The sequence below is a fragment of the Panthera pardus genome, unplaced genomic scaffold (assembly GCF_024362965.1).
Source record: "Panthera pardus isolate Hobbes unplaced genomic scaffold, ASM2436296v1 HiC_scaffold_10, whole genome shotgun sequence".
NCBI classification, from domain to species: Eukaryota; Metazoa; Chordata; class Mammalia; order Carnivora; family Felidae; genus Panthera; species Panthera pardus.
In genome coordinates this window covers 99,303,523-99,330,939 of record NW_026526655.1, presented here as the reverse complement: position 1 = coordinate 99,330,939, position 27,417 = coordinate 99,303,523, and the positions used below count along the sequence as shown (strand labels likewise).

At 36.2% G+C, this 27,417-nt stretch overlaps 1 protein-coding gene across 2 annotated transcripts in view; it reads right to left on the bottom strand.

Annotated features, from left to right (window-relative positions):
• DPP10 (dipeptidyl peptidase like 10) overlaps nucleotides 1-27,417 on the bottom strand; it is a 634,998-nt gene that overhangs the window by 117,927 nt on the left and 489,654 nt on the right. For both annotated transcript variants that reach the window (XM_019469320.2, XM_019469321.2), the window contains exon 8: nucleotides 4,753-4,873. In XM_019469320.2, coding sequence (XP_019324865.1) covers nucleotides 4,753-4,873 — 121 coding nt within the window. The remainder of the gene's footprint in view (nucleotides 1-4,752; nucleotides 4,874-27,417) is intronic.

Genomic DNA, 27,417 nt, shown 5'->3' with positions numbered 1-27,417 from the left:
AAGGAAAAAAAGCAAAAATAGGCATTTTGTGTTATTCTCAGTGAGCAACCAAAAATGTACCGATTTCCATCTCTTGAAAGGGTATTGTTAATGCCGTGAATTTTTTCTCTCACTTCTTTCTTCTTGTCATTCTTAAAGCTCAATGCACAGACCATTTCTTCTATTAAGTGACTCTATATTCCTCTATCCCATTAGAATTAATTCTTTTATTTATATATCTATTGACCATGCTCCAAATGGTTCCTTATATAACAGTTGTTTACAGTTTTTCACTCCAGTAAGTTGGAAATACCCAAAACATAGAAACCCTATTCCTCATCACATTGTACTCAGATAATCCTGGAAAGATATATATACTCAGTAACTACTGAATTGAATATTGAGGAAGAATTCCTTAAAAATACATTTATAAATCATTTAGGCACAGTAGTTCCAATATTTCATATGCTCAAATAACTTAAAGTGATAGTCAATTTTTGTTTCTAGTTAATAGGTTCAATACTTTATGAAATTTTTCAAAGCTGTAAACTTGGCAGCTGTGAACTTCAGGGTTTTTTTAGCAAAACATTCATGTGATATTTTATTTAGTTAAGTTACTATGTTAAGTGAGCCAATTTATATGAATAACATTAGATGCATTTTGTGTGAATTATGTTTAAAGTGATACTTCATTTTGAGCATGATGTTTTATTTTTCTTCTAAACTTCAACTCTTTAAAACACATATTTTATTTTCCTTGACTTTCCTTAGGAATTGAATAATACTACAAATACAAAGAGGCTTTAAAATTATACTTTTAAAGACTTAAAATCTCGACATAAGTGCCTTTGGTTGGGATTAACAGCCACACTCACAGATTGGCCTAGACTTAAAAAGTTTAAGCCATGCCCTTAAATGTGCCACGAAAACATTTTATTATCCTTTATGTGACTCCTTCTTGAATCTTTTTTTTTTCCCCTATGATATTTGCTAAAGGCAAATTTCAATAAACAAGGTGGAAATGTTACATGTTACTTCTGGAGTCTCCCACACACACTATTCAGATTGTAATTGATTTCTGTAAAGTTACAAGAAGGAAATCTCCACACTAGAATGTCACATACATACTGCTGAAGATCACTGTGCTGTGGTGAGTGTACTGAAGGGAAAAGAGAAGGTTTGGAATCTGGGAGCTGATGGAATCTTGGAAAAGCAAAGTGATAGAAGAAAGTGAAGGTATTGTGTGGCTCTTGAAATACAGGTTGGGGATGACAGGCAAAATATTGAGGGAAACATTAATGACATCTGAATGGCCTAAATCCCTCTGTCAAACCTTAACACTGATTCCCTTGGTATAGTTCCTTCTCTTGGAAGTAAAGTGAGGACTGAGGTAAGTCTGTGGTCAGAGTCTTTGCTTGAGGAAATATACCAGGGAAATCTAATGGCTCGGGTCCATAATGTATGCCATTCCTTAGGGAACGATGAAAGGCACTGAAGTGAAACAGGTAAAGTAGATCAGGACTAAGCACTGGATTTGAGGACACATATTCAAGTGCCACCTCTGGCATTCATGAACTTTAAGGCCACGTCCAAGTCACCTATCCCTGAGTCTTGGTTTCTTCTGTAAACGAATAAATATGCTAGTACTGTGAGGATTCAATCACATAGCACATTTGGAATTTGCTAGTATGCCTAAGATAAGATAAGATAAGATAAGATAAGATAAGAATAAGAGCCAAGGGACTGAGTTTCATTTGAATGGCAAAAACTCTAAGTTTTCAATTTCTTTTTTGGAAAGTGTCAGGCCTACAGACTTATTACGGAAGACTTTTGTTATTTCTTTGTCTTTCCTGTCTCTGACACAGTGTTCACTCTCTACTGGAATATATATAATTTCATTCTTTAATTAAGAAAATAACCTTATTTGTAAGATAATGGTCTTTAATTTCTCTTTTGTCAATTTTCTTAAAAATGTAATGCCAAAAATTACACAAAGTCACGCAATATGACATATCCTATGTAAAGGATAGAGACCCAAATCATCTTGTTCAGTGGTCAAGTCAGTACATTCTACACCGAGTTGACTTAGAAGTTCCTTGGATCACATTTTGTTACCCAAGGTAGCATGCTAGCACACTGTGAGGCACCAATGTTCCCACTAAATTAAGTTTTGCATCCCTGATGTATGCATCACTAGGAATGCCTGCTCACTGGGTCTGTCACCACTGTTTACTAGCGACCCAAACCAGAAGCCAAAAAATCATTCTTGACTTCTCATCTACTCCATCCTTTTAACCACTAAGATCTATTTTGCTGCCTCGTCAATTTTAGAATCTCCCCTCCTTACTGCTTTAACCCTGGTACTATTGCTCATTATGTCTTGACGGAACATAGAAAAAGCCCCCCAGCTGCTCACTGGTTCTTTCTGCTATTTGATCCCAGCTTTAGGCTGTACTCAAAATGGCCTATTTATATGGAAGATCTAATGCTGACACTCCCTTACTTGAAAAGCTCTATTAGTTTCCCCCTTTATGAGGTGAAAAAATAATCAAAATCCTGGATTATTTTTAGGGTCACCATCCCTTGGTTCTTGCTGTCTTCCTTTTTCTCAAATTTTATGCCCAAATAATGTCAAGCATATTTTAGTTCCCAAGGTGCACACGGAGCTATTTAACTTTGCTATGCTTTTGCAAACTGTTGCTTACATTTCCCTAATTTCTTCTTTTTAAAGTATTTTAATTTCAATTCCAGTTTAGTTAACATAGAGTGTAATGTTAGTTTCAGGTATACGATACAGTGATTCAACACTTCCATACATCTGGTGCTCATCACAAGTGTACTCCTTAATTTCCACCACTTATTTAACCCACTCCCCAACCCACCTCCCCCTTGGTAACCATCAGTTTGTTCTCTACGGTTAAGAGAGAGATAAGAGTTTCTTGGTTTGCCTCTCTCTCTCTTCTGTTCATTTGTTTTGTTTCTTAAATTCCACATATAGGTGAAGTCATATGGTATTTGTCTTTCTCTGACTGACTTACTTTGCTTAGCAAAATACTCTCTAGCTCCATCCATGTCATTGCAAATGGCAGGATTTCATTCATTTTAATGTCTGAGTAATATTCCATTGTATATACACACCACCTCTTTATCCACTCATCAATTGATGAATACTTGGGCTATTTCTTTCTTACCTACTTTCTTTGTTAATCTTTCAGTGTCAACTCAGAGGGTTTCTCCTTTAGGAAAATGTTTGCAAATGCCTAGAATGGGCTAAATCTTCTTTGTTCTTATAGAATCCTATGTTTACTCTGATTTGACCGTTTACCACGCTGCACTAACATAGTCTCTTCATCCCTCAGGGTCTCACACAGTACTGACAATATTTTGAAGATAAAGGGCATCTCTTACCCAGCTCCTCTACATAAAAGATGGTTAGTTCTTGCTAACTAGATTCCTGGAACTACCTAAGTTTCAAGTTTGTTCTCCAGATGTTTCTTTAATTCATTGGGCCATCTCAGGCCCCACCAATAACTTACCTTTTTGTCAGCTTCTGACACTCTGAACCAAAGAAACCTACTTATTACTCTGCGTGTTTGAATTTTTTAAATTTCATACCGTAATTATTATTGATATTTCCAAAGTAGCTTCCGCTACTCCTCAGAATAAACTGTGGTCTCTAAAATATTTTATTATTTGATGCTAGCATACACATAAAAAATATAGATATAGATATACATGTGCACATATGCATATAAATTTCAAAGGTTACAATGTCTCTTCATTAATAAAATAGCTACACCCGGCAAAATGTTTCTCTTAATGTAAGGTCCTCAAAGTATACTTTGTTTAGTTCCCTGATGTATCTCAGCACCCTTACAAATACTTGGAAAGTAGTAAGTCTTTAATAATATCTGTTTAATGATAGACTGGATGAACAAAAGAATGAGGTAAGTGATTTACTTTTCTTACAGAATTAAAAATATCGACTCTGAGGTAGAAAGATTGCATTTGGCAGTATTGCTCAAGAAATAAAATTTATTTTCTAGAAGAGCCTTAGCTTTATAATTTCTAATCAAATACAACTAACTTAGTTTAAATCTCGATGTTTTGCCAAGATCAGTTGTGGAGTCTGAAACCTAAGTATTAACCTCAAGCTTTGAATCTTCCCCAGGAAATCTGTGCCTATAACCTAGCTGACAATTGGTGGATGCTAAAATTGGATAGAGATTTTCATTACCTGATTCCTTTTTATATTCTTAACTCTCATGAAAACTTGGTTCAACAATAACTGCAAATAACTCTTTAGGTGGGTTTTATTTTGCTCCCCATGCAATGGCTTTTAAAATGTGACAGACTGTTCTTAATGGGAATGACTAAAATCAAGTGGCTTTCAAGTACTTTTTCAACAGTAAAGGTTTTTGTTTCTTCTTTTCCACAGTCAGAAAAATTCAGAATCGAATTCCAGGGTGACATAAGGTGATCATTCACTTTCATTAGTTAAGCATCACCAAAATAAAATCTATCTAATCTGAACAAAATGTATGTGTATGTGTACACACACACACCAAATGTGGAATCATATTAGTAGACATGAATCACAACCAGTCAAAATACGAGTGCATGCAAAGACATGAAATCATGAAGGCAATTTTGAGTGAAAATAAGAAGAAATGGAGCTCTAAGTCTTGTTCTAGAACGAATAGAGTTCTTTTACAGATTTTGTATAAAAATATGTCATTTGTGTTCTTCTGAAACTAAATCTATTCAACTCACCTTCATATAACCAGTCAGCAATCCCATTAAAAATAATTCCTTCTTTTCCGGAAGATGTCAGCCGCAATGAACTGCTCTTTATATCAGGTTGATAGTAGATATTATTTTCAAAAATATAAATCTGGTTCCAGAAACATATAAAGCAAACCAAAAAAGAAAGAAGAAAAAGAAAAACATACCAACATATTAGGAAGTTTTTAAAAAATACTTTCATACTAAAAAAATACTTTCATGCTATAGAATAATAGCTGAGGACCTAAGTGTCGTATTATTTTCCTGCTTTCTGTTTCTTTTTATTTAGTGCACACATTTGCATTGTTTTCAATTATTAACGGCACTTTCCTTCCTTATCATATCAGTATCAAATTATGATTTAGAAACTACATAGTACTGGTATTTAAGCTTTGATATCTGTTTTTTCTACAACAATTTTTCATCTATTTCATCTATTTTTTATACCACAAAATTGATTTGGGTTTTACTAACTCTTTGCATACTTAAGAGACTGATAAACTGTATCAGATGCCATTTTAGTAACAGCCAACAGATGGCTTAAGAGCTTCAATTTGGGGTCTTTTACAAAAATGGACTTGGTCATCAATAAGATAATCTCTAGAGAATCTTTCTGATTCCATCCATCCTGACTCACTAATACCCTGATGAAAGGAAAGGATGGCAAAATTCCCTTGAATTGATTAATGGAACACATCTTGCTATGCCCCACTCTTTGCTGGCAAATCTTTCCTTAATAGCATAGCAATAATAATCAATGTGTGTTTGAGGGTTCAAGAGAGAGTTTTAATTGGAACTCACCACAAAGTCTTCCAAAATAATATCATCATCAACAACAGCCCCCACAATAGGAACAACAGTAGAAATTGAGCAGAATCTGTCCACACAAAGGGATGTGTCTTTTTAAAAAAAAAATTTTTTTTAATGTTTTATTTATTTTTGAGACAGAGAGAGACAGAGCATGAATGGGGGAGGGTCAGAGAGAGAGGGAGACACAGAATCTGAAGCAGGCTCCAGGCTCTGAGCTGTCAGCACAGCTCGAACTCACGGACCATGAGATCATGACCTGAGCCAAAGTGGGACGCTCAACCGACTGAGCCACCCAGGCGCCCCAGTGATGTGTCTTTAATAGAGAAAATTCAGGATAAAATTATCTATAACCCATATTTGATTTTTTTTATTTTAATTTTGAACAATCTCTATATCCAATGTGGGGCTTGAACACACAACCCTAAGATTAAGAGTCACATGCTCTACTGACTGAGCCAACCAGGCGCCCTACATTTGAATACTTTTAATGCAAACCTTTCAAACTGCTCGTCCATGTGATAATATAACCTTCAGGGAATCATGTTTCATCCACATGTTGGGGGGAGTAGAAGACTGTCAAATGGAAAACAAGCTGATATCTAGACTGAACATTCTACTAGGAAGGTAGAAGATGGTTAGTGCCCTTGTGTTCCAGCATGCTACAGGACCACTGCACAGTAGCAAACAGAGCAAACACAAGAACTTCTGATATAATCCTCTCATTAGGTCCTAGATTTTAAATCTCGGTGTGAAAAATAATGAAAACCATATTAATATCCAGAAAATCTCATTGATATTCTACTTTGATTCTGGTGATTTGGCAAGGATATAAACAGCAGATCTAATTAATCATTCCAACACTACATGTAATTTGTATTACAGGTAAGAATGCCAATGTAAGGATGAGGATTTGGGGGGAGGGTGGGGAGAAAGACAGCTATAACAGGGTGTTCAAAAGAGAGGGCTTTATAATCAGGCAGCCTAAATTCAAAATTTGAATGATTTTGACAGTTTTCTTAAAGTTTTTAAATCTCAGTCTTCTCTTTTATAAAACGTGGGACGTCTCACACCTGCCTTAGTGATCTGTTGTGAAGCATACATGACATAATAAATGTAGAACATATAATACATGACTATCACTAGAAACACGAGCTAATTTGGTTCAAAATCCTAAGCTTTTTGGAGGCTACAAATTTTAAATAAATAAAACAAAACAAAACAAAAACCCTCTCCAGCTTCAGCCGATGTGTAAATTCTCCCAAACTATTGGCCAGCATTGCATATTATGTTGGTAAAATATGGATTAGGAGTAGTAGTAATATACTAACAGTAGTAGTGTTCTACTAATAATGAAAGAAGAGAGGTAATAACAAATGACACTTGCTGCTTTCATTTCATTTAGAAAGTTTTCAAGTGAAAGAAAATACATTTATTTATTTTTTTCTTTTTCAAATATTTATTTTGAGAGAGGGGGCACATGCGGGCAGAGAGAGAGGGAGAGAGAGATTCCCAAGCAGGCTCCACTGTCAGCATGGAGCCGGACGTAGGGCCCGATCTCACAAACTGTGAGATCATGACCTGAGCCAAAATCAACCCACTGAGACACCCAGGAGCCCCAGAAAGAAGTTCATTATTGAAATCACATGCATCATACCTAGCTTAAAGCTTGAGAACTATACCTCAGGTGTCTTAAAACTGGGTGGAAGTTGGTTTTAACAACTTGCACAATCCCTTATAACCAAGGAAAAATATTAACTTTATTCTAGCCATCTAGAGCTTAATTTAAGCTTTACATCTTTTGTCAACTACCTCTTTTTGCCTTTCACAAACAGGCACACACAAAGTGCCTTCACAAACTGGCACACAAAGTCTTCCCTACATGGAAGGAATACCCTTTTTGTACCTGAATCTTCTATTAGGGCTTGTGAGCAACAACAGTTCAGATCACCTACACCCAGAATACTTAAGGACATGTGGCTATTCTTGGGGGTAGAGGTGACTTAATCCAAAGTAATGTAGTTCCAGATCCTCAGCTTTCTGAAGGGAACAAACTCTAAGTCAAAACAATTGATAAAACCTCCACGATTTCAGCAGATGTATAAATTATCCAAAACCATTGACCAGTAATTACATTTATATTTGAAGAACAGATTGGATGATATTCAGAATCCATATGAAACTGACATCTGCTTCAATGTAAAAGAACAAGCAATATGGAATCTGAATTTTAATGCCATTTGCTGAAAGCTTAAATACCAGGGAATGTCCACAAGATCTTTCTTCTATGGACGAAAAATTTGTAGCTGCCTTCATGAAAATGTACATTTGTAATCTTCTGACCTCTTTTAAATAGCCGAAGTTTTTCCTTGAATTATATTAGTTTCAAATAATCATCACAAACTCTAACTATTAGCTTAACAATAGGAGAACTGCAAATATTCACAGGTACTACATGGGCACTCTGATAGAATTAAACTGGATCGAAATGTCAATCATCGAGGACTTAAACTAGATTTAAATCACATTGAAAATATGACAAACTGTAATGCTATTTATCCTAGTGTTATTGATTAAGCTGTTTACTTTTTTTTTTTTGATGCTGTTAATCAATTCTTTCAATGAGCCACCTAAACAGTATAACAAATAGGAATGGATAGCTATTTTACCATTTAACTCTTCAATTTACAAAGCAAGCCAACTACACAGTTTTTGAAAATCAATGGTCTTCTAAGTTGTTTTTTTTTAAGTTTATTTATTTATTTTGAGAAACACAGAGACAGCATGTGTGGGGGAGGGGCAGAGAAAGACAGGGGGAGAGAGAGAATCCCAAGCAGGCCTCACCCTACCATCACAGAGACAGATGCAGGGCCTGAACCCACAATACCATGAGATCATGACCTAAACCGAAACCAAGACTTGGAAGCCTAACTGACTGGGCCACCCAAGAATCCCCAAAATCAATGGTCTTAATACACTTACAAAATTATTCAAAACTGTTAAAGACATCAGAAAGGCAACAGGAAGACAAAGTACTATGTGCCGACTCATGGCAACAAGTATGTAATAAACGTTCCAAGAAATTAATCAGTGTGCTAGTTGATAGGTCATTCTCAAGTTATTGGACATAGCATGTGTCACTGCTGAGCAGGCGTCTATAAGGGCCAATTATTCACCTTTTCTTTCCACTGCCATAACCACCCACAATGCTTCTGATGGTGGGCACCCATTGGCTTTGATTGCTGTGAAGAAGCTTGGAGCACATAGCCAAACTGTGATGGACACATAGTAAGAAGTGAACATTTAATGTTAAAAGTCATTATGATTTTGGAACTGAGAGTAATGACAATGTACATTAGCCTACTGTGCCTGATTCAACTAGAGACAATGCCTGATAGTAGCAGACTCTTGCAAACTTTTAATGAGCTTAGAAAAACAGCAAAATAAAACAGGAATATAATTGAATATCAGACCTATTTTTGCTGAAGTGTTACTGAAAAGTTATTCCACATTCACTGACTGTCATGATAATTTTAAATTAGAAAATTGTGAAGGGGCACCTGGGTGGCTCGGTTGGGCGTCTGACTTCAGCTCAGGTCATGTTCTCACAGCTTGTGGATTCGAGCCCTGCATCAGAGTCTGTGCTGACAGCTCACAGCCTGGAGCCTGCTTCAGATTCTGTGTCCCTCTCTCACTCCGCCCCTCACCCACTCATGCTCTCTCTCTCTCTAAGAATAAATAAAACAAAGGGGTGCCTAGGTGGCTCAGTCGGTTACCCGTCTGAAATGAGTTGAAGTCATGATCTCAGGTCCATGAGTTCCAGCCCCACATTGGGCTCTGTGCTGACAGCTTGGAGCCTGGAGCCTGTTGGGATTCTATGTCTCCCTCTCTCTCTGTCCCTCCCCTGCTCATGCTCTGTCCTCTCTGTCTCAAAAATAAATAAAAACATTAAAAATTAAAAACAATAAATAAAACGTTAAAAAACAAATTAAAAAAAAAAAAAGAAAATTGTGAATTACTCAAAAATCCCCATGCAGTGTAATGGTGTTAGAGGATATGAAACAGTCTAGTTGGGATAGTATTTGGGTTGCCTTTTACTGTGACTTGCTTTCTGGGAAAAAATTATAATTAAGAAAATATACCAGATAACAGATATTGCTGGTAGGAATGTAGTGAATGGAGTCCTTTCTTATGTTGATTGTAGAAATATAAAGTAGTATGGCCATATGGGAAAATGATATGGGAAATCTCATCAGCTATCCCAAACCTGGGACCTTCTCTTTTAGGGCAAAAAAAGAAAGAAAAATCACAAATAAGTAGGAAATGCTGACGGATAATATTTATATCAGCAGTGTTTATAATGGCCAAAAGGAGAAGTCAAAGTGAAAACCCATCAAAGCAAATACCTGAATGGATTATGATTCATCTGCATCATGTTATAACATTCAGGTTTTGAGGAAAACAAAGTAGTGTTATGTGAACTGATGGGAAGAAGTTTCACTGAGATATTGTCAAAGGACAAAAGACATAAAAGTTATTTCAATGTGAACCCATTTTTTGCACTAAACAATAGCACTACTTATACAAAATTATACTAGCAGGAATATCACCAACAGATATACATTGGTCATTCATTATCTGTTGTAGTTAGTTCCATGCCTGCCCCAATATAGTCTTTTATAACTGTGGGCCATTCAAAGCCCCAAATTCCCATTTCCCAGACTCTCTTGCAAACTAATCTCATCTTCTTTGCTAGATGAGTTTTAGTTACTTTGTGCAAAAAGAGAGTTGGTAGATAGGAATTGAAGACATTTGCCATTAACAGTTGGTCTAACATGTCAACTTAAGCCATAGTGGTTCAGTTGTAGTTTAAAATATTTATACATATTATAAATAAACACATATATATAAACATGAGGAAATTTAAGGATACCTATATACGTATGTATTATATTTACATACATGTGTATATATCCACATATAAATACATGTATGTATGCCTGTGACTCTGCAAGGATATATGCTAGCCTTTTAATATGGGTTTATGTGTTGGAAAGTAGCTATACAGTAAGAGAAAGGAATAAGAAACAGGTAGTCAAACAGAAAAGACTGGGAAAATATGCTAAAAAGACTTGATTACATTTATACATGTATGTAAAGTATAAAGGTTAGTAGATGTGTAAAGTACCAACAATAATTTCAGTGATAATAAAAAATGACAGTGATACAGAAATTAGGCATATAGGCTCTACATGAATAGTAGGTGATTCTTTATATTAATTTTTTAAAAATATGAAACTAATGATAAAGGATGTTTTCTTGGAGTAGTAGGGTTTTTCAACCTACTGACATTAAGGACTGGATATCTTTTTAAAAATTTTATTTATTTATTTTGAGAGAGAGAGAAAAAAAGAGCATGAACAGGGAAGGGGCAGGGAGAGAGGGAGAAAGAGAATTCCAAGCAGGCTCCACACTCATGGCAGAGCCTAACACAGGGCTAGATCCCACACACTGTAAAACCATGACTTGAGCCTAAATCAAGAGTCCAATGCCTAACCAACTGAGCCACCCAGGTGCCTTGAGGCCTGGATATTTCTTTGTTGTGGACGACTACCCTGACATTGTGGGATGATTAGCAGCATCCCTTACTGCTACATACAAGATGCCAGTGACAGCCCTTTCTCTCAGTTGTGACAACCAAAATTGTCTCCAGACATTACCCAATGTCCTCTGGAGGGGAAGGACAAAATCACCTCCAGCTGAGAACCAATGATTTTGAGGTAAATTGTTTTGCATGTGTATGCTCCATGAATAAAATAATTTAGTTTAATTCCGTAAACTTTTAAAAGCCAATTTGCAATTTGTTGTCCAAAAGTACTCTGCTAAGTGTGCCTGGGGCTTATAGCCTGGGGCTATAAAGATTTTAATGTGTAGTCCCTATGTTCAAGAAGATTATAATTTTATGTGATGGGCAGGTAAATTCCTAAATTTGAATGAAGAAAAAAAATACATATTACAGGGCTTAGGCATGAGTGGCAGAGCTCAGGGTGGGGGGAAGTGACTCATGAGACATTTATGAGATACTGAATGTAAACAATGTCATAAAAGACAAGGAGTGATTTCATGGGATTAGGAAGGTAGAGAAAAGAAATGTCTAAGGGACATTTCCCTTAGAACTAAGGGAAACAGAATGGGCTAAGGGAACAGAATGAGCTAAAGCCAAAGGTGAACAACTATGGAAATTTTAGAGGAACTTTTTTTTTTTTTTTTTTTTTTTTTTTTTTAAGATTCAGGAACACTTCCTATATACCTATGACTGTCTAAAAATTGGGGTGTCTGATTAGCTCAGTTGGCTAAGTGTCCAACTCTTGATTTTGGCTTGGGTCATAATCTTACAGTTGGTGAGTTCGAGCCCTGTGCTTACAGCATGGAGCCTGCCTGGGATTCTCTCTCTTTCTCTCTCTCTCTTTCTCTGACTCTCCCCTTCACTCTCTCTCAAAATAAATAAATAAAATTTAAGAAATAAAAATAAATGTTAAGATGGTGGTCAACCATAGAGCAGCTTGGATGCTAGACCGGATGATTTGAATTCCGTATTTTTTTTTTTTTTTTTTTTTTTATTTTTGGGACAGAGAGAGACAGAGCATGAACGGGGGAGGGGCAGAGAGAGAGGGAGACACAGAATCGGAAACAGGCTCCAGGCTCCGAGCCATCAGCCCAGAGCCTGACGCGGGGCTCGAACTCACAGACCGCGAGATCGTGACCTGGCTGAAGTCGGACGCTTAACCGACTGCGCCACCCAGGCGCCCCTGAATTCCGTATTTTCAATAACTGACAGCTATAAGTTGTTTACAAGCAGATGAGTAATTAGGAAAATATTTAGGAAAATAACTGGTGGCAATAAATGAATTGAAGGTGGAAATATGAGACCCCTGGCAGAAGGATAATTCAAATATTCTGCTTAATAGGTGTAATAATTATAAACATGGAGTAATTATTCCTAACATATGATGTCCTGCTTATGTCTAAAACATTTGTGAATTCCATTTGAGTATCTCTCAGTTGGATCCTTTAAAGCTTCACTCTCCAGAGTCAATTACTGCAGTTTTAACACTACTTTCATACCGTTCAAATCATAGGCAGTTTTCACCTTTTACCCTGCTCAGTGAGAATCTGAACATTCAGTCAACCATGGCCTTGGCTCCTTCTGGCCTCTGAACCACCAATTATACTCCAACTTCATCATACTCCCTGGCCCAACACAGGTTCCAAAATTCGTGTGGAACCTTTGCTTGCCTTTTGCTTTCCAAGAACAGATTTTTAATTTTCAATCATATATGTCAGTCAGTCAGTCAGTCAGTCAAGGGACATATACAAGAATGCTCATAGCAGAGCTCTTTATAGTAACCAATAATGATATTGTCAGTCAGGACAAAGATTATCCTTGGAGGGGAACAGTGACTAGTAAAGGACAGAAGAGGGGTTCTGATTTCTATTCTGGACGCTGTGTATATGAGAAAGTACTACATCTATATTAAAACTAAAGAAAAAGGAAAAAAAAATAATATGCAGAATATTTATGTGTAACCACAATTCAGTTAAAATACTACCAAAAAGATTACCGATATTTCACCGAAAACTATAGTGCATCATTCAACTTCATAAAAATTCTGTTTCCTTAATTTGCCAGGATGTAATAAATTCTGAGTGTCCGTTTATATAATGCAAAGTAAAGCTATGAGCACAAGTTAAATAGTTTGATTACCTTTGACATTTGGCTTTGAATAAACCTCTCTGTTGGTTATAGAGTAGTGCTTTCATTTCTCTGCGGGACCATCTCTCGGCTATAGAACAACTCACTCAAATCATTCATCTCACCTTTGCACCAGTACCTGACATTCTAGAGATATAATCACTATCAGAGAACACTCATCCCTTGACATTTGCAATTATTCATATCAGGAAGCCCTTTCAAAGAGTTCCTATTTCCTCAAACCTTTACAGAACATTATGCATTTTCAAAGAAGTGAAATATATCCCTTTGTCTTAAATTCATAATTATGTAAGTCACTTCCCAGTTCCAAAGCCCTTGCATCCATGCCTTTTTAGGAGAAAAATGGACCCCAGATAAAAGTTAGCAAACAGACAACTGACAGTAAACTCCAATCAGTGAAATGTAACAATGGCAGACTATCAGTTGGAAATGTCAGTCCATCAAACTCATCTAGGATAAGAGAAGGCCTTATGGTAAATAGCACATTTTGATAATTGAAATTAATAAAAATATTTATGGGTCTCCAGTAATAAAATGGGACCTATAGAAGACAGTTATAAACATTATTACATTATTAAAAATATCCTATGTACTGATTTATGTGTCAAATGCTAGAGGATGGAATGACCTAGTCACTGTGTATCCATTTCCCCCTCTACCCCATGTTCTCCTCTTTCATTTCTCCTTCACCACCCACCTGCTTCCCTTTCTTCCCTTCTAGTTCTCCATCAAAAAACAAGCATGTATGATGTATCTGGTACCGTTTATATTCTAGGCACTGTACTGAGCCTCGGGCATATAAGGACAAGATCTTACGATCTAATGTGATTTCCCAACACAAGCACACACAAGTTAACTAGGTGTGGTAGACAACAAAACATAAAGCCAATGTATGGGGACTGCTTAATATGTGTCATGGCATTCGAACCTGAAATGGAACATAAAAAGAAAAGCAAGAGAATGGGATTTTTATCAGAGAGACATGAGACCTAATCCTGGTAGATCTCTTTATAAAACTGGGCACTTCAGTTACTTCACTTCTCTGATAGTGTTTCCTCATTTAAAATGTGGTGATATTACTACTTTTCATGGTGGTCTACAGGATTAAAGAAACCTAGAACAGATCATGAATGTTGCTGTATGTACCTGCACATAGATGCTCAACTTTTACAAAACTAATTGAAGCTAGTAAGTATTGGTCATAAAATATTATTATAATTTCAGGAAAATCAAACAGTCCTATCCAGTTACCCTAAAAAGAAGCTTAAGGATTTGAAGAAGGTGAATTAATTACTTTACCCTCTGTTTCTCTATATCATAATGTAATGTACATAATGTACTTTTTTTTTTTTTTCTTATTTGGCCACTTAGATCTGACTTCCATTTATTTTGGAGGATTCTTGCATTATGCGAGTACTGGGGCGGGGTTGGGGGTGGGGGAGCAGAGCCTAATCTCTAATCTTAAAGACAAAAAGCCAGATAAACTCCTCTAGGTCATGATTCCACCTATGACTTTGAATCTTGAAGGAATAAAGTTGCAGCTGAAAAATAAGTCACACGAGCAACAGCAAATTCTTAAGGGTCCAGCAAAGGCAGAGGCAGGATGCCCACTGATATACTGCCAGTTCAGCAGCCTAATCATATTTCCTGCGGCATCCCAAATTCCTGAACGCATTCCAGTGTTCAACAGTGCCTGACTCCTCGTGACTCCTGGTCACGGAATTCCAACCTTCTCACTGATTCTGACAGGTTTCAGCTATTCTTTTAGTGAATTCATTTTCTCTTGAAATGAACCTGAGTATTTCTCTTGCTTACTTCCAGGAATCCTAATTGCCAGATGGCAAGCAACAGTTTAACAGCCACCTCATGGGTAAGGAAAGCCCTTCACCGTCTTGTGTTGGGAACAAACTGAGTTAACCCCTCTTTTTTCTGCAGCTAGCTGTCCTCCCTTTCATCCACCCCAAGATTTGCAAAAAAAAAAAAAAAAAAAAAAAAAGCATGGTGCATATGCACTTTAGCCTCTGTTGCTAAAACAATTTGTTTTTGTATTTGTATTATGACTCCTTTTATTTCAAATGGGGACTCCTACATTCTTAAAATAGAGTCCCTGAAGGACGGTTGAGGGAGACTGGAAGAAATTCTCATATGCTTATCAATGAGTCTGTGCCTAATGCTTTCCAGTTTATAGGCATGCTGATAAGAAAACAAATTGAAAAATGCAGAAGGTGGAACCAGCCTTGGCTATCTCCCATGCACATTCTCCCACGGCTCTAGACTCTTTATTCCACTTCATGCAATTTCAGGGGATCCTCGGCCACAAATGGAGAAATGTAGGTGTTTGTTTGGCTGTTTTTTTTTTTTTTTAAACAATACAGAAACACCTAATTTTTTTTTTTTTTTTACTATATTCTCCCAAAATAGTGGATATCAGTAAAATGACATAGAACGGTTGAACTTGGTAATGTAATGTCTATGTCCAGAATTAATTTGTTTATTCTAGTTAATGTTCTTATGAACTCGAATTTAAGTGAGCCAATGATAAACTGAAGATGAGAATCCTTTCAATTCAAGCATAACGTGGGATTCAGAATAAAAGCACTTGAAATATTTCCCTACCTCATGAGGTTCTACTGAAACAGCCATCCGTCATGCTTCTGCATGTCAGTTAATCTGCCTACTGCAACGGGGTGTGATCAAATCCACCTCTGATGTATGTGTAATTGCAACACAGTATACCCAAATCACTTTTTATTTTTATGCATAAAAGCATGTAAGAGGGTACGTAAAAGAGCAATTTCTGACTCTCAGCATTTCATTTTTGGTTCTTTTCCATCAGTTATTCAGTGGTGCCCCTCCCTTCAGGTCTCTACTTCCATCCAATTAGTAAAATCACAAAACTGCATCTTGTGGTCAGCGCTTCAACATAGTCAATGCTCAAAGAAGTATTCTATTACTCAGCATTCAATAAAGAATAAAGCCTAAATTGTTTAGGCTAAAATTATGAGCAAAACATACTCTTCAGGACTCGTGTATTAACCCACCTATAAGGCAACCTTTGCCTTTGTAATCTCATCCACTTGCCATCACATATATGTGGGTTTTGTCTGTATTTGCTTTATTTGTTTCTCCCTGAAAAAGGTATTGACACACAAAACAGAAAAATCCACCTTGGACAGATCGGTTATATAGAATTCCCAGCAAAATGGCACTTTTTCAAAAGCTAACGTCAGATGATATTACATGTTTCATATTATTTGAAGACATATGTAAATACTATATATTTACGAATGGGGAAATATTTTTAACTCTCTTAATGAAGAAGGTTTAAAGAGGAAAAAAGACAGCAAGTTACGTGTAGGGTGGGGGGGGTATACATGGAGGGGTGATGGTTGTACATTTTTTATTTAACTCATTCATTTGCAGTTCTATAGCATTCCTAATATGTACCACATCTATAATAACACTAAGTCTTAGTCCCTGTTGCTGATGAATTCACAGTTTAAAATAAGAAATATAAGAAAAACGCTAACAAAATATGGCACTTCTGTGATACAGTGATGCATACATTACTGGAATGTAAGCCAAAGACATGAAATATGGATTTCCCCCGCTTTCCAGAAGTTTGGGTAAGGCCACTTCACTTTTGTGAAACACCTACCTTTGTACCTGTTTTCACTAACTGAAATAACTCTGGAGAAAATTTTTCGCTTTTAGTGAAAAAGGTAGGTGCTTTGTAAGGCAAGGTGCTGTAACGTGCACTTTCCAAGAGTGGAGGATGCCTATAGTCCAAAGTTGACTGAGGAAAAGGAGGAAGAGAAAAGGTTTCAGATGAGACGTGGCATTCTAGCTGAGCCTATGAGTTCCAGTAGATGTTTCCAGGCACAGAAAGGTAAAACAATATTCCAAGTAGAGGAAATAGCATGAGGAAAGACAAGTTTAGATGATCTGAAACTGAAAACACAGTGAAGAGGAAAAAAAACAGAAAGGAAAATAAGAGAGATGAAAAGGCAAAGAGATGTGTGATAGGAGGGAGTGAGGCCAGACTAGATATCAAAGAATTATCGGAGAACTAGAGAGAAGTGTGGGAAACATATGAAGATAAGGAGATGCTTTCTTAACAATTTTCCTTTTAGTGGTTTGGATGATCATTCTGAAAACCAGTTCAAACTAAAAACACACTAAAATATTAGTCCACTTGTGAAGATACAAAGGTGTATAGAGTGCCCTGAATATCTTAAATCATGATCCTACGATCTTTCATTTCATTTTGAATTAATCTGAACTATTATTTTCTGTACCATGTTCTGGTTGAGCATTAGGAATTGAAATGGGATCCCAATGATACTGTAATATTAACTACTAAGGCAAAGCCTATCTCAGAATAAACCTCCAAACACTGTTCCCACATGGGTGTCCTTATTCTACAGGTATTAATACAGTAAACAAATAATATGCCTTGTGTTAAAATGGACTGCTTTTCATATTAGCCATTAGTGGGAGGTAGGTGAGTTTCTAAGTTTGATGTATATAATACTTTAATGTTAGAACAGATAAAACAGTGACAAATAGAAAAGAAAATGCAGTATCATATGATTTCATTCATATTTTGAATTTAAGAAACAAAATGAGGAGAGGAAAAAGAAGAGAGAGAGGGAGGCAAACCAAGAAATAGACCCTTTTACTTTGTTAATTTTCATTTATTTTGAGAGAGAGAGAGCGAGAGAGAGCGAGCGAGCACGAGGGCTAGAGGGACAGAGAGAGAGGGGGCGGGAGAGAAAAACAATCCAAGCAGGCTCCACTCTGTCAGCACAGAGCCCAACTCAGGCTTGATGCCAGGAACTGTGAGATCATGACCTGAGCTGAAATCAATCAGACACATAAGGGACTGAGCCACCCAAGCTCCTTGAAATAGATTCTTAACTAGAGAATAAACGGAAGGCTACCAGAGAAGAGGTGGATGGGGGAATGGGGGAAATAGGTGATGCAAATCGAGGAGTGCACTTGTCCTGATGAGCACTGGGTGATGTATGGAGGTGTTGAATCACTATATTGGACACCCGAAACTAATATTACACTCTATGTTAAACTAACTGGAATTTAAATACAAACTTTAAAAAAAAGAGAGAAAGAAAGAGAAAAGAAGATGCTTAGGCAGAGAGCAAGATGGTTTTTGAGAAAGTCCAAACGCAGTTGCCACTGTTGACTGGGTATCATAACACTTGAAAAGATATACGATGGATTGAAGAAGCAGGATTCTGGGGTGCCACCACCAGTGCATACCCATTTCTGGGTTTGTAAATGGAGAATGGGATAAGAAAAGATGAAAAGTGAGCATAGTGTGATTGGAGCTTTCAGGAAAATCTCTATGAAAAGATTTTTTCTTGGGGGGTGGATTTAAAAGTAATATGGAGAAGGATGAAAAAGAGAACTGCAAAAAGGAGAAGACTGAGATTTGAGGAAATGCACCCAGAATTTTTTCACTTATTTCCTCAAAATATTTAGGCTTCAAGTCTGCTGTCCAGAATCCTTCACATAGTTTAAGCAATAAATGTTTTATAATAGCATTTATCCAACCGAAGAAGACCATCAGGCTTCCTTAGGATCCCATCATCGGAACAAGGAAGTCTCCTTGCCCCAGGTTTTGAGATCACCTTCCTCTCCTGGACTTAATCAACTAAATCTCTCACTTATCACTTGTTCTTGGTTATTTCAGTAATCCCAAAATTGTAACTGTTGTTACTGACAACTGATCCTCCACCTTGCTGTCATCAAAATAATAACGCTCAGCACTCCCAGACCTTTTGCCAACCCCCGTGTCCATACTCTTTCACGCTACATTTGAAAACAGTCACTCCCAAACCAACCAACTGCCCCTGACCCTGTTTCTTCTCTGAAAGTTCCTTCTATCACTTCGCTGTAACTGAATCTGGTCTCCCTTGAGGGCATCATTACCCGGCAGCCCTGTCTAGTGACACTTGATTACTATCTCATACCTCAAGCTGCTCACTGCTCTGTATTGTTCCTTTAGAACGTAACATTTCCACCCCATTATAAAAAAATCCTTTTCATATGAGGTTCATGCCAATCAGCTTTACCAATCTCTGGCTCAAATGAGAGAAGTGATATTCTAAAGCACTAGTTCTAACAAGTAGGCATTATATGAAAATGAGTGCCATGGTCGAGGGCAGAGTTCTACAAATTATGGTGCATGAGCAAAGTCTAGCCTGTCTTTGATATTGCATGGTTCACAAGCTATGAATGGTTTTTGCAGACCAACATTTGTGATTTGATGAGAGGGGACACTTACTTGGAATTTCAGGTAAGTAAAAAGATTCCCCACAAGAAAATAATCTCATTAGTAGACATGTATTACAAAACATTGCACTTAATTATGATTTTTAGTTACCTCAATAAAATGTTATGACAATTTGTTTTCTGTCTTGTTACATAAGTACCTGTATAAAACCCTCTCAATTTTACCTGTTGTCCTGCAAAATCAAAAATATATACTATCTCGGGGTGCCTGGGTGGCTCAGTCGGTTGAGCGTCTGACTTTGGCTCAGGTCATGATCTCACGGTTCGTGAGTTTGGGCCCCGTGTTAGGCTCTGTGCAGACAGCTCAGAGCCTGGAGCCTGCTTCAGATTCTATGTCTCCCTCTCTGCCCCTCCCCCACTTGCACTATGTCTCTCTCTCTCTCTCTGCCTCTCAAAAATAAAGACAAATAATTTTTAAAAATTAAAAAAAATATTTACTATCTGGACCTTTACAGAAAAAGTTTACTGTCCCTTGGTATAGGGCAATATAAGAAAACACTGAATTAAGCAAAATTATTTTTTCTTTCTTTTTTCTGTCTTTCTATTTTCTTTTTAAAATGGAATTCTTCAAAAATTTCGCTTATCCCATTACGAATCATTGAAATTCATGATATCGCATTTCTTAAATGAACTTGATCATGATTTTTTTTTAAATCAGGATATCTGGCAGGTCTAATATTCTAAGGGAAAAATCTTAAACTGCATTTTAAAATAGGTTCTATTTCTTAAATAAAAATGAACTGGTATCTGGATCATTATTTGCATCCTTAAGGACCAATTATTTTCATAGCTTTCAAATAGCATAGTACTTCCTCTAAGATGTGGGTCAACTCTATGACATCAAAGTTCAGTAGCAATCACAAATCTCATCCCAAAGAAAATAATGTTAAAGATTGACTGGAATTAATGTGATCAATTTAGAACAACCTTTTCATATTTTCTTTAAAAACATGGGTGAGGATCTCACAAACTGACCGATTTGTATTTACATATTATCCTGACTTCAATGCGAATCTACTCAACTACATGATACTTTAAAAGGGAAACCTCAGTCCAAGACAGGCTTCACTTGTCAACTTTCCATTCTTTCCCCCTTGGATCCACCATTTTGTTATGCCTTTCAAGTCATGCATGAGAACTTAACTCTGATCTTTCTTATCTTGTCTTGCAGGACAACAGGTCTCCTCACATGTCCATGGTTTACTAAAAATCCACAAAAATAATTCTTATCCTGGGGTGCCTGAGTGGTTCAGTTGGTTAGGTGTCCGACTCTTAATTTCTGCTCTGGTCGAGATCTCAGGGTTATGAGACTGAGCCCTGGGTCGGGCTCCCAGATGAACACAGAGCCTGCTTAGATTCTCTCTCTGCCCTCTCCTCCTCTCTGTCTCTGTCTCTCTGTCAAATAAATAAATACATTCTAAAATAATTCTCATCCATACTATTATACAGCTTTTCCTTTAATACCCACAATTGTAATGGGTTAGCATTTCAGTATTTTATTAGAAGGACAGTCACTTCAGTGGACTTCGTCCAACTCAGTCCCCCACACTAGGACATATCCATCCTATGTGCCCCTGCTAGAGTTACCTTAAAACTCCATTTGAGATGCACAAGAATCCAAAGTAACTCTCAATTTATAGTCCCATCAAATATATAGCCACGGGGCGCCTGGGTGGCTCAGTTGGTTAAGCATCCAACTCTTGATTTCCACTAGGGTCATGATCTCACAATTCGTGAGATCAAGCCCTGCGTCGGGCTCTGTGCTGACAGCTGAAGCCTTCTTGGGATTCCTTCTTTCCCTCTCTCTCTCTGTTCCTCCCCTGATCTCTCTCCCTCTCAAAAAATAAATAAATAAACACTAAAAAATCCCCACAAATATAATGCCACCAGATCAACAGAGACAGACTCCTTCTATCCTAGCATATCGCTCATTCTTTTTATCTTTTAAAATCTCTGATATAACAAGCTAACTTTCCTGAGCAAACATGTCAAATCATTCCCAAGTATCTTTCCAATAACTTTTTTTGTTTTGTCAAGTCTTTTTTTTATTTTCTATGAATAGATACACATCAGTGGCAAACTCTAAATCAAGAAACAATGATTTCAAGAAAACAAACCCCCTATTTTCTCCCTTTAAAAAGAGATGCATTTAGGGGTGCCTGGGTGGCTCAGATGTTAAGTGTCTGACTTTGGCTGAGGTCATGATCTCAAAGTTTGTGAGTTCGAGTCACACATGGGGTGTGCTTGAGCCCTGCTCCAAGTGAACGTGAGCCCCACATAATGGGAGCACAAGCTCCTCTTTGGGTGAGCCCCACTTCCCTCTCAATCTCAATCTCTCTCTCTCTCTCTCTCTCTCTCTCTCTCTCTCTCCCACCGCTCCCCTCTGTCTCCATCCTGGGATTCTCTCTCTCTCTGCCTCTGTCTCCATCCTGGGATTCTGTCTCTCAAAGAAAAAAAAACAAAAAACAAAAAAACAATAAATAAATAAATAAATAAATAAATAAATAAATAAATAAATAATTTAAAGAGATGCATTTAACAAGCCTTATCTGCATGTTACTATGCTATATGCATTGCAATTTTGTTCCAAGTATTTCCTGACTTATCACCTTCTGCTTTTGGATTTTATAGGCTCAGCAGTTATTGAATTTTACTCCAACCAATGATCTAGAATGACTAACACATAGCAGATTCTAACAACAAACTTAGTGTTCTTTCCAAATTCAAGTGCCTGGGTTTTGTTTTTGTTTTTTTCAGTAAATATTTTCCACATTTTATTCACTAGATTTTTGAAGGTCTTGACCTTTGGGAGTAATTCATGCTGCTAGGAAAACTGCATGATTAAAACTAGATGAGCTACTGAGATAATTCAGCTTAGGTTTTGGAAATAAGACCCTTAACCAAAATCTCAAAAGTTTACAATGTTCTAGAAAAATGTTGAAACAAATATAAATCACTGATCATTCAAGAGGCACTCTCAAAATGCCTTGTCTCAATTTCTCAAATGTACTAGGAACAAAAATGTTAACAAAAAAAGGAACGTTGTTTATGAATGCATGATTCCACCTAGTGTTTGATGGAAATAAACGATCACATACCTTTAAATTCTAAAGTTAAGACAATTTGATTTTTATTAGTCAACTCACATTTTGAAGTGCCATGTATAAGTTATCATTAGGGAAGTTAAGAAGGTCATGAAAAATATAGAAATGTTGAAAAGGTACAGTTTCTTACTCTCTTACCATTTTCATTGTTCCTGTTGTCAAGACTATCACACATGCATACATGTATACCCTCAAAGCCTTATTACCATTTTTGCTTTTAATGGTTACATGTTTTATACAGAAATGAAGACACAGCTTAGTGTTCGCTGTTTACTTATACATTTAACATTTCCGCTGTTCTTTTGTTCCTAAGATCTGATTTCCTCTGGTATCATATTTCTTCAGACTGAAAGAACATTTCTTACAGCATGGGACAGGTTGAGACAAATTCCCTTATTTTATCTTATTTTATTTTATCTGAAATTACCTTTATTTCACCTTGATTCTCCATGGTTTCTGACAAGAAGTTTGCAGGCATTCTAACTGTTGTCCTTTTGTATCTAACATGTTGTGGTGTTTCTCTGGCAGCTTCAACATTTTCTCTTTCTTTTTATTTTCAACAGTTTGACTAATAAGTGCCCAGGGGAGGTTCTCATAGAATTTACTGGGTGTTTTTTTTTGGGGGGGGGGAGTGTGGTCGCTGAACACCTTGAATATGTACATTTATGTCTTCCAATAATTTTAGAATATCTGGATATCATTTCTTCAAAGAGTTTTCCTGTTTTCTTCTCTCCTCTCCTTTTAAAATTCCAGTTACTGTCATATAAGACTTTCTGTAATTTTCCTGCTGGTCCCTAGGCTCTATTTTTTTTTTCTTTTTTTAATCTTCTCACTATTTTTTTTCTTTTTCAGATTTAATGATATGTAGTGATCTGTATGTCATGGACTGATCTGTCATTTCCATTCTACTCTGAATCCCATCTAGTTGTTGTTTAATTTTAGGTATTTTTCAATTCTAGGAATGTCCAATGCTATTTTTTTTTAGTATTTTTATATGTGTGTGTTTAAAATACAGTACACACATACACACACACACACACACACACACACACACACACACACACTTGTATGCTGATATATCCTAGATTTTCATTCCTTTGTATGCATTTATTTTCCTGACTCTCAAGGAACACAGAAAAGCGACTGTAAAGACGTGGCTTAAAAGTTCAAGCATGTGTAGCTCAGGTCCAGCCACAGTGCTGGCTGGGTTCATTCACGCAACGGGTCACACCTCATCTTGAACTCAGGGTTTCTCCCTTACTCTGGGAGTCACGGTCATGGTCACCCAGTGGCTCTTACTACTCTTGCTCCTGTCAGAAGAGACTGGGTTTTCCTTTCAGAGAATCAGCTCCCTACATATCCACCTCTGTCTCAAACATGCCTGCTTGTAAGAGACAACCCTACAGAAAACAAAATGGAGCACACACACTTTACTATTCACTTTTCTGTGAACTGTCACTTCCCTCCCAAGTTTGCACGGTTTTGTTCAGTCTCCAGAATCCTTGGGTAGTTTCATTTTGCTTTGTTAATGTTTTGTCTGGATTTTACAGATGAATTCACATGAAGCTTGTAACAGTCCACTCTTACCTATCTGAGGTGAGGAGTCATGTATTCAACTTTAGTCAAAGTTCTTTTAATTGGAGAATGCTCCAAAAATGGAAAATTGTTTTCCAGCGACATTTATCATATTCCTAGGGTAATACTTTTCTTTTTCCTTTTAAGATTGAATCTCTTGATATCAGGCTAATAACGTAATTTCAAAAAAGTGACGGCGGTTTGCACGTGAGGACAACTATAGTTCAAAGAATCCAAAGATCTGATAGGCCACTAGACATACGACATTACCTTTCTGGGGACAGGATAGGGCTTTTTGAGAGACATAAACTTGATCAGAAAAAAAAAAAAAAACCCAGAAGATGCTGTAAGTTTTCTTAGGGAAAGTTCTTTAGGAAGACATTGAATTTGGATAACATAAACAGAAGACAAAGAAACTAATGAACACGCTTTTTTGCGTGTGTTCTTAAATGAATAGCCAAGTTTAGCTATGTTCCCCGGGTCGTTTTAGTTTAGTTCTGGGATGTAGAATGTAATTAGTAGGATAATTTTTAATAAAGATTTGAGTACCGAATTTTATATGTAATTATCTTCATTCTCCTGTTCATATCAGAACACATTAGAATCAAGATACTGAACACATTATTTAATATTTATTTATTTTGAGATAGAGTATGATCAAATGAGGGAGAGAAAGAATCCCAAGAAGGCTCTGCACTGACAGGCTCAATCCCAGAAACTGTGAGATAATGACCTGAGCAGAAATCAAGAATCAGACGCTTAATTTAATAAGCCACCAGGCGCCACCCCGACCAAAATCTTTTAACATTCATCTTCACGATCAGCATTTTTTTCCCCCTCACAAGGAAACTGAAGGACCAAGCTATGGTTCTTTTATTCAGCTTTAAATATGTAATTCTTTATGTCCCTTTCTCTTTCTCAAACTATAATTTATCTTCTAATATAAAACAGTATCAAATATATTTTAAATATTTTATTTTTTTAATGTTTATTCATTTTTGATAGAGAGAGAGAGACAGAGCATGAGTCCAGGAGAGGCAGAGAAAGAGGGAGACACAGAATCTGAGGCAGGCTCCAGGCTCTGAGCTGTCAGCACAAAGCCTGATGCGGGGCTCAAACCCATGTACTGTGAGATCATGACCTGAGCTGAGGTTGGAGGTTTAATCAACTAAACCACCCAGGCACCTCTCAAATATATTTTAAAGACTAAACTACCTATTAATATACTACTCTGAACCAGTAATTATTTTTACATTTTTTTTTTTTTTTTTTTAGTAGGCTCCACATCCAGTGTGGAGCTCAATGCGGGGCTTGAACTCATGACCTGATCAAGATCTGAGCTGTTATCAAGTCGGACGCTTAACCAACTTAGCCACCCAGGCACCCCTCCATTTTGTCACCTTTGTCCCCAGTTATATTTCGTATTTATAGCAGAGGTAAAACCTCTTACCATTCTATATGATCATTGATAACACATACTTCAGACACAAGACATATACATTCTGTTTACCCACTATATACACACACACACACACACACACACACACACACACATATATAGTGGATATATATATGGATATATATATATATAATTCAAGTATTTCAAGTATCTGTAGTGTATATATATAAAGTACTTATAAATTTTTAAATTTACAACATATACATACATAAATACATTTACTATAAATATATATACATGTAAAACTTGTCAAAATTTTCTCTATTTTGAAAGTCCTTGAAGTGCCTGATTCTACATGCTGTGTTAAAGGTAATCCATTTTTTAAAAATATTTATTTATTTTGAGAGAGATACCATGTGCATGTGAGCAGAGAGAGAGGAAGAGAGAGAATACCAAGCAGGTTCTGTGCTGACAGTGCAGAGACTGACTTGGGGCCCAAACTCATGAAACATGAGATCATGACCTGAGCTAATCAAGGGTCAGACGCTTAACATACTGAGCCACCCAGGTGTCCCTCAACTTTGTTTTAAAACTTTTTGTCATTTATAATAATATTTAAAAATATTTCATTTAAAATATAAGAAATGCTCTGACAAAAATTAAATAATATAAAATGTCTCTCAAACTCCAGTTCTCTCAGGGGAGTATTCCTCTAAAGAGGACAACCCTGGTCACTTCTCAACACATATAATATAATATAATATAATATAATATAATATAATATAATATAATATAATATAATATAATATACAGTGCAGTATAATATAGTATAGTGTAAATTAATATAATAGTATAATTATAATTATGCATGATTTTATATTGAATAAACATTTTATAGTATATAATAATTTATAATATATAATAATATTACACTAAATAAATAATGTATGCAATATATTATAATTACAATATATTTTATATAATATATAATTATGTTACATTATATAATATAAAATACATATTATATAATATAATGAAATGTAATATATGATATATAAATATATGCATACACGTAACTATAATTAGATATATATTTAATAATATAAATAATATAAATGTGTAAAATAAATATTTAATATATAATATATCTTATAGCTATATGTATATAATATATGTAATAGGTATTTTAATATTGAGAGCATACTGATTAATACTGTGGCCTTTTTTTACTGGATGGCATTGCATATCTGCACATGTAGAAGAATCATATTAATTTTAATGGCTTCTCAATATTTTATATTTATGCACCCTAAATTTTTACTGGTCTAATAATGATAACTTATTTAAATTGTTTCTAGTGTTTTATTTTGCTTTTTAAATTATAAACAGTGTTCCAGTGAATTTTCTTTTCATATATCTTTAGGCACATGTGGAATATATTTACAGGACGAAACCTACATTTGGAACTGCTAGATATCTAATACTGTATTTCTTTTGGACATATTCTTAGTCCAATAAAAATGTGTGTGTGTGTGTGTGTGTGTGTGTGTGTGTGTGTGTGTGATTTTTTTTAATTTAACTTTTTTGTGGTCCAAAATCATGCTGTGTATAATTCCCATTCTGGTACACTTATTGAAACTGTTTCATGGCCCATTGTGTGCACTTGTATATATTCCATG